At 42.5% G+C, this 10509-nt stretch overlaps 1 protein-coding gene across 31 annotated transcripts in view; it reads right to left on the bottom strand.

Moving 5' to 3' along the window:
- Apc (APC, WNT signaling pathway regulator) overlaps positions 1-10509 on the bottom strand; it is a 101894-nt gene continuing 91385 nt past the window's right edge. For 17 of the 31 annotated variants that reach the window (XM_006525532.4, XM_030250280.1, XM_006525530.2 and 14 more), the window contains one exon: positions 3610-10186. In XM_006525532.4, the coding sequence (XP_006525595.1) occupies positions 3610-10186 (6577 nt within the window). Of the gene's footprint in view, positions 10187-10509 lie in introns of all 31 variants that reach the window. The other 14 variants (XM_006525529.4, XM_006525538.4, XM_006525534.4 and 11 more) reach the window with 2 other exon arrangements.

Here is a 10509-nt window from a genome sequence, read left to right as displayed (position 1 = left end):
TACATTTAAGTATTTTTAATTAAAAATAACAATCAGATAACTTCAAGAAAACAAGTGAACAGAAGTATAGAGAAAAATTATCCTGAATATCAGAGGAAAGAAAGTCTATTTAGCACCAAGAACAGCATTATACACAGAACATACAGTCGGAAAGATGCATCAATGGCCTAACAAAAAGCAGAGTTAGAACAGGAGGAAAATGACCTGGGTTTACAGAAGTCACGGTTCATAGAATTCCACATTACAAAGTCGTTTTCTAAGGTTAGTACACAGGGAAATAGATAGGCTCACTAGAAAATGAGAAAGAATATACACTGTATTTTAGCCTTGACTCCTGAAAAGTTGTTAGGTATATCTGAATTATCTGACCATGTAAACCCTTTAGCTTTGGACAGTTTAATTTTTTCATTTTCTTAGCTGCAAAGAAACCCTGGCAACCATCTCCCATTTTCAGTGACAAAGTCATCTTTCAATTAACTTTGTGGTAACATGATCCACATTTTACACTATAAAGAAAACTCTAACATTACTTATTGCTGGTTGATACCTACAGGGCTTATCTTTTATTTATTTACCTAGTTAGTACCCTGGTAATTTGTAAAGTTCATTATCAAATATAATTTTTTTCACCAATTAATCACTTCTACTGTGTACTAACAAATTGATTAGTTTCCTTTCACTTACAACCAATCTTCCCTCATCCTGAATTTCCCTTTCCATAGCCTCTTACTGCCCATCGAAACTAAGTATTTTAAGTACCCCCCCCCCCACCACACACACCCTCTTTTAACAGTAGTTATTTCAAAGGGACAAGAGTGATGCACTCAGAGGCAGTGGACATCTTGACTTTCGTATTCCTAAGTATGGTGAGTTTCCTCCCTACAATGAGTCGACATAGGCTAGGAGACTGGACAAGTCAATATTCAGGTCTCCCATGCCAAGGAGCATTTACTTGGTAGATCAGGAACTCATTTGCTTATTAAGAGCTGTGCTGTACACACTTAGGACAGTACTTTTCCAAGTACGGTCCCCACACCAGAAGCCCACATACCACCCACCATCCCTAAATACATTACAGATGCAAATTCTTGTAGCCCTCTCCAGATCAACTCTTATCAAACTGCGGGTGTGTGCCCAGAAATGATCTAACAAACACTTCTGGTGATCCAACCACACCTGTTTGAAATTGCTACCTTAGGCTTTCTTTGCTGCAGTCCAAAGCTAAGTAGGTCCTTGCCCTTTTAATAAGCATCCAGCCCAGTAACCAAGCCCCAACACTGACTGGGCTTAGTGTGCCATCTGAAACAAGCAAAATCCAGGAGTACTTGGCCTGCTACCAGTTAAGGAATCATCCAGTGAACTTCTGAAAGCACAACTAAGGTCAACCCCTTTGCTTTCACAGCCATTATCTCTAGCCAAAGGGTTTAATCCAGCAACTCCATCTTCAAGGGACAACACAAGACAGACCCTTCCCAGCAGGGCTGCCCATGGGAATTTCGTCTCCAATAGGTGGAATGGACTCTTCTTTTACTTCTAACATTAATTTCTTAAAACATGAATTAAAAGGCAATTGTATTCTAACTAAAACCTCATCTCTTTCCACAAAACTACTTGAAGTGCCTTATAAAAACTGACGTGCAGTAATTCTAATGGAAAACTAGGAATGAAAGAGAACCAGCTGTGACCTATATTCCCATCTCCCATTGCTTATGGCAACCTTGGAGAACAATATGGAATACTGATATAAAACAACTTCACATAACATTTGACAAGAACTGAAACTCTTGGCTATTAAGTATGTCAGTGTATTCTCATTCATATGGGCAGTGGGCACTTAATAACATCCCAACCACCGGACCCATTAAAAATGAAGTTGTCTTTAGCGGGTAGGAATTAAAAAAAAACTTGTGACTTTCTAATTATGGAGCGTGTGTGGAGGTTGGAGGATTCTGGGGACAGACTTCATGTCACCAGGCTTTACCTGCTGAGCCTTCTCGTTAGCCCTGAATGTCCTCATGGACAACGTAAGAAGTCTGTGTGTGCACACATGCAAATGTGCCAAGACAGGCGAGTGGAGGTCAGAGGATGACTTTAGGGGGCTGGTTCTTTCCTTCTGCCATGTGCATCCTGTGATGTGAACTGGGCCTTCAGGCTTTGAGGCATCACCTTTACCTACTGACCTGGCCCACTTTTGAATCTTTCTTGAAATATTATCATAACAGCATTACATATCTCTGATGTTTCACTGACTTGTATTTTTTGAGTATGAGAAAATACTGATTATGCCTGATTGCAAAAAAAAATCTGCCTTACTATACAGAGTGGTAGTAGGCATTTATTTCAGACCCAGTATCAATACGGAGAAGATGACGGGGTAAGACAGTTGCACTGGAAAGCCTGAAAGACAAAACTGGTAACTGTCAAGAATCAATGGTTTTCAAGTATGGATTCTATTAAGGAAAAGGAGATATTCTATGTGGGCCCTTATGTCCAGTGCCTAGTCTTGTGCTATTATAGGCATTTGTTTTAATCAAACCCCCAAGGAGTAAGAAAAAAAGTGGAAAAATACCAAGCATTGAGAGGTGCTAATTACATAAAAATAAATTTTAGGAATGGTTAAGTGTCAACAATCTTCTTCAATTGTCTTTATTACAGCAAGAGGAAATTTTACTCTTAATGCATAGAATCTGAAGAAAAAAAATTACATTTAGCTTTTAAAAGAGGCCCTTTTGACAGTTATTAATACAAATGTGAAATAAGACCCTCAAACAAATACCAATTTCAGTAATAGTTTACATACAGCAATAATTTATTCTGAAATGTTCATTTAGTTTGAGACACAATTCGTGTCTCATTAATAAAAGAGCAGCCAACTCACCTCAAATACCAGAATATACAACAGTTACAGCATAGCAAAAATTCTACCTACTTTTGATAAAATCTAGTTCAGTTAAAATAGTTTCATTCAATGCTTTACAGTTACACAGATTTGAGCACAAAATAGTGTGAATCGTTACACTGTAGCTATCTCTCTGCACACCATGTGATCACAGAATCATTAATTGTTACTTCTGAAATTGAACCGTCAGCTTCATTCATGCAGTAAAGCAAAGCAGGCTGGGTAAACATATTCATGGGGAACCACATTACTGTGAATTTCACAGCCACATGATTAATTATGACATTAGATGGATTCACAAGGACTAATTTTTTTTGCATAAATACCAATTTCTCCCTGATGTAAGTTTAATTTATAATCTAAAAGTGATTGATGACAGCAATATATCATATAGTTTCTATCTGTAGTGTTATTTTTAAGACAGGTGATAATTAAAGGACAATGGGATGGATGCTACTTAAATACATGTAAAACACACTGTACAAATATACTTGGCTTTACCATTTTTTCCTACCTAATAAGAGTGCCTCCCAAAATGACCAGTGAGGACAAAGTGTACTATCAAATATGGTTTCCAGAACAAAACCCCTCTAACAAGAATCAAACCTATTTACAAAAATTTTCAACCTTTAAAGTTTTCTTTGAAATAAAGTCTCTATACAGCAGTAGTGATTAACACCAGCTTTTCTACGTTTGTCCTTCTAGCTCTTTTAAACAGACGTCACGAGGTAAGACCCGGAATGGCGTTTAGGACTTTGGGCTCCACTGGATTCTGTGCTGTCAGTCTTCGAATCTCTCTTCTTCGTGTTGGTGCTCACTGGCGTAGGGATCTGAGACGGCCGGGCTGAAGTGCTGTCTGCGCTGCTCTTCCTAGGGCTAGGGTTGTAATTAAAAGGTGTCACTCTGGCAGCAACAGTCCCGCTAGGTGAGCTGTGCTTGCTGGAGCTACTGGAACTGAAAGGGGTACGCTCTGCTATACACGTCTCAGCAGTCTCTGCTATAGAGACTGGGTTACTCTGTCCTGGTTTTGCCTCAGTTCCTTTCTGTTCTGGGGCCTCTACCTGAACAAAGGAGTTGAGGCGGGTTTCCAGACCCACGGTTTGCACAGGACTGCCACTGCCCACACTCTGTTTCCCATGGGTGTCTTTTGAATCTTTAATGCTTGAACTTCCCTTCTCTGAAACACTGTCAATCACTGGGGGGGTGTTGCCTGTGGGGGACCGTCCAGATCTAGGGTTGTTAATGGGGCAGTCCTCAATTCTCACCCAAACATCCTCTGTTTTAGAGACAGGAGGTGCCATCTGATAGATCAGAGGCTTGGATTCAGCACCACTGGCAGCACCTGAGGAAGCGCTCTGAGAAGCCATGCCTGTGGGAGAAATGTCACTTTCCTTGATTTTCCTCCATGTTCCTTTGGTGGGCACCTGGTTTTCCTTCATCTGTCTGGGTGCTGGCATGGAGCTCACATGCCTTTCATCCTCACTTTTTGCTTTTTCACTGGACTCTGATGAAGCAGAAAGAATAGAAGATGAGCTTCCAGTTCTTCTCCAAGTACTCACTCGAGGAAGGGACGAGGAATGTTTGCTGTGTTCACGCTTCCAGGTTCCCGCCCGGTTGATTGGTAGTCTGGAAGGACTTTCAGAATGGGAGCGTGCAATATCATGCCGTTTTGTGGGCCTTCCGTCATTATACTCGATAGTGGGGCTGAGATTAGGCGGGAGCTTTCGCCACCCACCTGCCTGAACAGATGGATGTGTGGACAGAGACATATCAGGAAGGGAAGGGCTTAAAACTGGGGTCTGTGCCTGCGACCTGGTGGGAGAATCTGGTCTAGAAGATGGAGAAAGGGATTCAAATGAGGCAGATTCCTCCAGTTTCCTCCTCAGGGTTGGGCTTGGGGCTTCTTTGATGAAAGTAGACTGGCGTACTAATGCAGGCCTTTCTGATCTGTCTGATTCACTTCCACTTGATTTAGTTGAAGACATTCTAGAAAGTTCTACCTTTTTATTTGACCCATTGCCGTTACTCATCTGATTCAGTCCTTTAGATGCCGACTCACTTCTGGGGATACTGCTGGCATTCTTGGATAAACTTGCTTGTTTGGTAAGATTTTGTTGGCTCAGCTGTCTACCTGGGGATGTATATGACATTTTCCCAGAACCGGAGGACTTAGTTGAAGCAGTACTGGGAGATGATGTTCTGGGCAGCTGAGACAGTTTGTTAGGAGGGCTTATTCCATTTCTACCAGGGGAAATTGAGTTTCGCCCTGGAGACTGCATTGGCCTACTTAATGGTTGCTGTGTAGGTCTTGAGGGAGTGGAGTCTCTAGATCCTGATCTAGAAGACCCCTTATTTGACCCACTGATTTGGGAAGTTTGCCTGGTGATAGGGCTAAGCTCTGACTTTCCTGCTGGCTTAGTTCCTCGAGGAGAAGTGGTAGCTCCCGGCCCTTCACTGGGGCTTTTAGAGGCTGGAGTCTTGAGGGGTGGGCCTTTCTTAGAGACAGGGCTTGTACTAGAGGAGCTATTCCGAAGCCCTGGGATGTGAATCATCGTCCTGCCTCTTGAGATTGAAGGCATGTTTGTCGGGAGGGGTTGTTTCATTTGGCTGGAAATTTCTGAATTGGAGCGAATCTTTCCCGTAATCAAGCTTTTATAAACCTTTTTCCCGCCTTTGATTCCTTTGTTTTCAGATTCTATTTTTTTTGCTTCTAATGTGCTTTTCTCTCCAGGTTTGAGAATTCTTGGGCCTTTATTGCTTGTGAATGGCTTTTCCTCTTGATCAGGTGTAAGATGAAAAGGCGATCCCAGAGAAATGCCGGACTTTAGTGACAGAATGGAATCTGAGTCGGATGACGCTTGTCTAGATAAGCACGCGGCGGCTGCAGCAGCTTGGTGCAAACTACTTACTATGGAGTTTGCGCCTTCCTGAATAGCTTTCCAGTCAAAATTTTCTGAGTCGGGGGAGAAAGCGTGTTCTGAATCTGGCCTCTGTAGATCTTTCAAATCAAGCGTCAGGTCTTCAGCTAATATGCCACCCACTTTTCTAGGGCTCTGCTTTTCGCTCTCACTCTTGAGTCTTGAAGGCCTTTTCTTTTTTGGCATGGCAGAACTTATACACTCCTGTAACAGGTCGTCCTCAGAGTCAATGCTAAGAGAACTGAGAGAGCTGTTTCTTGAGAAACAGACAGGGGTGTCTTCGACGTGGAAGGACTTGGGAGCATACCCGGATGCCTGAGGCTTACTGGGCTCTCCTTGTGAGTTGGCAGGTTCAGCTTCTTTGATTGGTTCACTTTCTTTGTTATTGTTGTTTTCCTGGTCAATGTCACTAAGGGAACTCAGAGAGGAATTTCGAGAAAAGCAAACTGGAGTATTTTCAATAGCAAAATTCTGCAGTTTTTCGTCAGTTGCTGCCCCTCTATCTGGTCCGTCTTTGGAGGACTGGGGGAAAGTGGGCTGTTTCTGCAGCACTGGTTTGGACTGTGCTCTGTTTGCTGGATGTTTTATACTGGCTTGTGACTTACTAGCTGCCTGCTGGCTTGAGTTTGGTTCTGGGCGGCAGGTAACTTTGGCTTCGGAATCCTTGCTTTCTTTGCCCTTTCTTAACTCGGCCTTTTCCCTGGAAAGGTCAACATCGTCATCATCAAAATCCAGAGAACTCAAGGAGTCATTTCGGGAAAAGCAGTACGGCGTCCCCTCAATAGGGGTGTAGTGATGCGGTGAGTCCAAGGCGAAGCTCCCCCGCACTCTGTCTTCATTGTTAGGTAGCTTTTCATTGAAGGCCTTGGCATTGGTTTGTAAGCTTGGTTTCTTTGAGTCTTTGTTGTCTGAGAAAGTTTCTTCAGTATTTACATTAACTTTTGAGTCTGTATTCTTTCTCACACGCGTTCTATATTCAGTATTTTGTGGCATGGGCTTTACTGGTGAAGTAGGCTTCTTTTTCTTAGTGTCTACTTGATTTTTGTTAGCTCCAGATGAAGTCGAGGATGCTTGTTGGACTTGGTCCATTATCTTTTTCACTCGGAAAGGCTTGTGGCTTTTTCCTTTGGGCATAGCAGAATTGATACATTCTGCAAGAATATCTCCTTCCTCTGCTTTGTTGTCATCCAGGTCTGGTGTAACTATAGATGAGATTTTTCCTCGCTGAGCATCATCTGTACTTCTGCCTTCTGTAGGAATGGTATCTCGTTTTTCAAATTCACCTGACTGTATACCCGCTCTGACCCCATCTCCAGTAGCCAATTCATTTGGAGGGGACTCTATTGTCAGATCACTTAGAGACGTTGCTGTGGAAAAGTTTATAGGTGTCCCTTCTACACAGTACACCCGGGGCACATCATCCCCTGGTGTAAAGCTAACATGTTTTTGTGCCTGCAGCCTATTCTGTGCTGGCAGAAGTTTATACACAGGTAGCTGACTTGGTTTCCTTGCCACAGGTGGAGGTAATTTTGAAGCAGTCTGGGCTAGTTTTTTGGCTTTGCGTGATGACTTTGTTGGCATGGCTGAAATAATACATTCTTCTAATATTTCAATATCATCGTCATCAGAATCATCTAATAAGTCTTTTTCAGAGTCAGGCTTTTCTACCTCTTTATCCTGGTTTTCATTTGATTCCTCAGGCTGTTCTGATTCAGTTTCATTCCCATTGTCGTTTTCCTGAACTGGAGGCATGATTCTTAATTCTACATCTTTCTGTATAAATGGCTCATCCAGGCTCAGAGCACTTAGGCTGGAGGAACAAGAAAACCCGTCTGGAGTACTTTCTGTGGCGAAGTGTAACAAAGTATCCACGTCTGGAAGGACCTGCACCCTCTGCACGGCAGCATTTACAGCAGTCTGCTTAGGCCCACTCTCTCTCTTCTCAGCAGCAGGGACTTTACTTTTTGGCACCTCTCTCTTGGCCTGCACTGTCTGTGGAGGAGGTGGAGGGGTTTTGCTTCTGCTTGGTGGCATGGTCTGCCCAGGACTATCTGGAAGGTCACTGGGGCTTATGATGCCACTCACCATTCCACTACATGGCTCACTCTGAACAGAGCTGGCAATGGAGCGACTCTCAAAACTGTCAAGGGAGCTGACAGAAGTACACCTGCTGAATACGAGCGGAGTCTCCTGGACATAGTGTTCTGGGGGACTTTTGGGTGTCTGAGCACCACTTTTGGAGGGAGACTTGGCTCCTGAAGAAAACTCAACAGCTTTATTATGCCTGGTTGATTCTGAAGATAAGCCAGAAGCCTGGAGTCGGCTGGGTTTGGCTCTAGCATTCTGGGACACTGCTGGAACTTCAGTTGCAGGATCTTCAGCTGACCGAGTTACATCATTCTCTTTTACTTCTGCTGTCTGCAGAGTATTAGCAGAATCTGCTTCCTGTGTTGTCTGATCACATCCTATTTCATCGTCAGCTGATGACAGTGATGATAATGAACTGCACCTTGAAAAACATATTGGGGTGTCTTCTACGCAGTAAGTCTGTATTGTTTCTTGGTTGATGGAGGGGACTTTGCAAGTAGTGCCTTTTTGAGTCTGGCCATTTCTTTGTGCTGAACTTGGACGCAGCTGATTCTGCCTTTTGGCATTAGATGGAGGTACAGCTGTATTCTCGCTGCTTGGAGAGAGATGTTCAGGTTTAGTGCTTTGTGCTGATGAATTCTTTGAGAATGAAAATGATGGTTTTTGTGAGGAAGAAATGTCAGTGGCATATTTTAAACTATAATCAATAGGCTGATCCACATGATGTTTCTCTTCATTATATTTTATGCTATAATTTGTCGGTCTCTCTTCTTCTTCTTCATGTTGTTCTTCCTCAGAATAACGTTCACTGTAGTTGGTAGGTTTATCATCTTCATAATCATCTTCCTGACACAGAGACTGGTTTACATTTTGATTAATTGCATGACTAGAACCCATTCGATTTGTTTCTGAACCACTGGTTCCCCTTGACCTATATGGGGAAACACATTCTTGTTGTCCAAAATGTGGTTGGAATTTGAGGTGTTTGTCATCGGTATTCTCAGAATAGACAGGATAACTGGTGTTCTGGCTTCTTGCTTGTCTTTGCTCGTTTTGCTTTATTTCATCTTCTATCACATGCTTTGGTCTTGCCCACCTTTCATTCTGTGAGGGACTCTGCCTTCCTGAGTTCAACTGCTCATCTGAATATTTAAGACTGTAATTTATTGGTGTATCCAGTTCTCCATCATTATCATCCATATGATTTGCACTGTGTATCTTATGGGCTAGGTCAGCTGGATACTGACCATAACTGCAAAATTTACTTTCATCATCTTCAGAATAGGATTCAACTGAGGGTTTCATTTGGCCTCTTTTACCATATCCATCACTACTAGTGACACTATTTAAACTGTCATTTGAAGATCGTTTATATTCCACTTTGGCATAAGGCATAGAGCATGTCCTATTTGAATTTTCCGACTTAGTGAAGTTGTATGTGTTTGAGTGTGTGTGGGAGGCAGAGCTTCTTCGTGCCGCACTCCTGTCGTCTGCCACACAATGGAACTCGGTGGTAGAAGCAGAACTTCTGTCGTCCTGGGAGGTATGAATGGCTGATACTTCTTCCATAACTTTGGCTATCTGGGCTGCAGTGGTAGTGATCTGCAGACCTCGTTTTGATGAGGTTCCTGCATTTTCTGTTGTTGGATGGTAAGCACTGAGGCCAATACCTCGCTCTCTCTCCAAACTTCTGTCTTTCTCAGAACGAGAACTGTCTAAACTTCCCCTTGAGGAAGAAGAGCTGGGCAATACCGTAGTATTTAAATATGGTGAAAGAACAGTCATGTTTCCAGTATTGAAATTGTCTGACCTACTATCATCATGTCGATTGGCGTCAAAAGCATAGTCACCATAAAGATTCTGCTTGTGTCTCTGCTTACTCCGGTGAGAGGCCTTGGGACTTAGGTTGTCAATGTTGTCGAAGGTTTCTGATAAATGCTGAGCATCTAGCTCAGCTTCTAGAGCTTTCTGTTTCCTAACGTGAAGGGATGGCAGACTTGAGCCGGGAGACATGATATTGGCATCCTTATACTTTGCAGGTCTGTTTGCCATGAGATTCCTTAAAGCTGCTGCACTTCCCATGGCAATCATTTTGTGCTTGGAATGAATGAGGTTCTTGAGCATGCTCACTGCCCCCATGTCCCACAAGGCTTCCTGGTCTTTAGGATTTCTTGCTGAGAGATTCCACAAAGTTCCACATGCATTACTGACTATTGTCAAGCTGTGAGATTTCAAGTGCTGTAATAAAGTTTGTAGGCAATTGTTCTCTCTTAGGATTTGCCTGAATTAAAACAAAAACACATGAGATTAAGGGGAAAATGTGATTAGTGACAACAAGTAAAGGGGCAGAAAAGAGTTTTAACACAGGGATGATTACAAAGCACGTTATGAGCACATCAGCCATCTCCTCTCTTCCTGCTCTCTTGGTCCAGTCAATGTTTATTTTTTCCAAGTATCATCTATCATTCCAAAAGTGGTAACAGTGTTTGTTATGTTTCATTTATTCTGTGTCCTATTCTGATCCACTATAAGAGAAAGGATTTTTATTTTTTGAGCAGATACATTTTCTACATTTACATAGTAATAATTCTCTAATTTAACATT

The sequence above is a fragment of the Mus musculus genome, chromosome 18, assembly GCF_000001635.26.
Source record: "Mus musculus strain C57BL/6J chromosome 18, GRCm38.p6 C57BL/6J".
NCBI lineage: Eukaryota > Metazoa > Chordata > Mammalia > Rodentia > Muridae > Mus > Mus musculus.
Note: the sequence above shows the minus strand (reverse complement) of the source record. Positions and strands in the feature narration are given on the sequence as shown.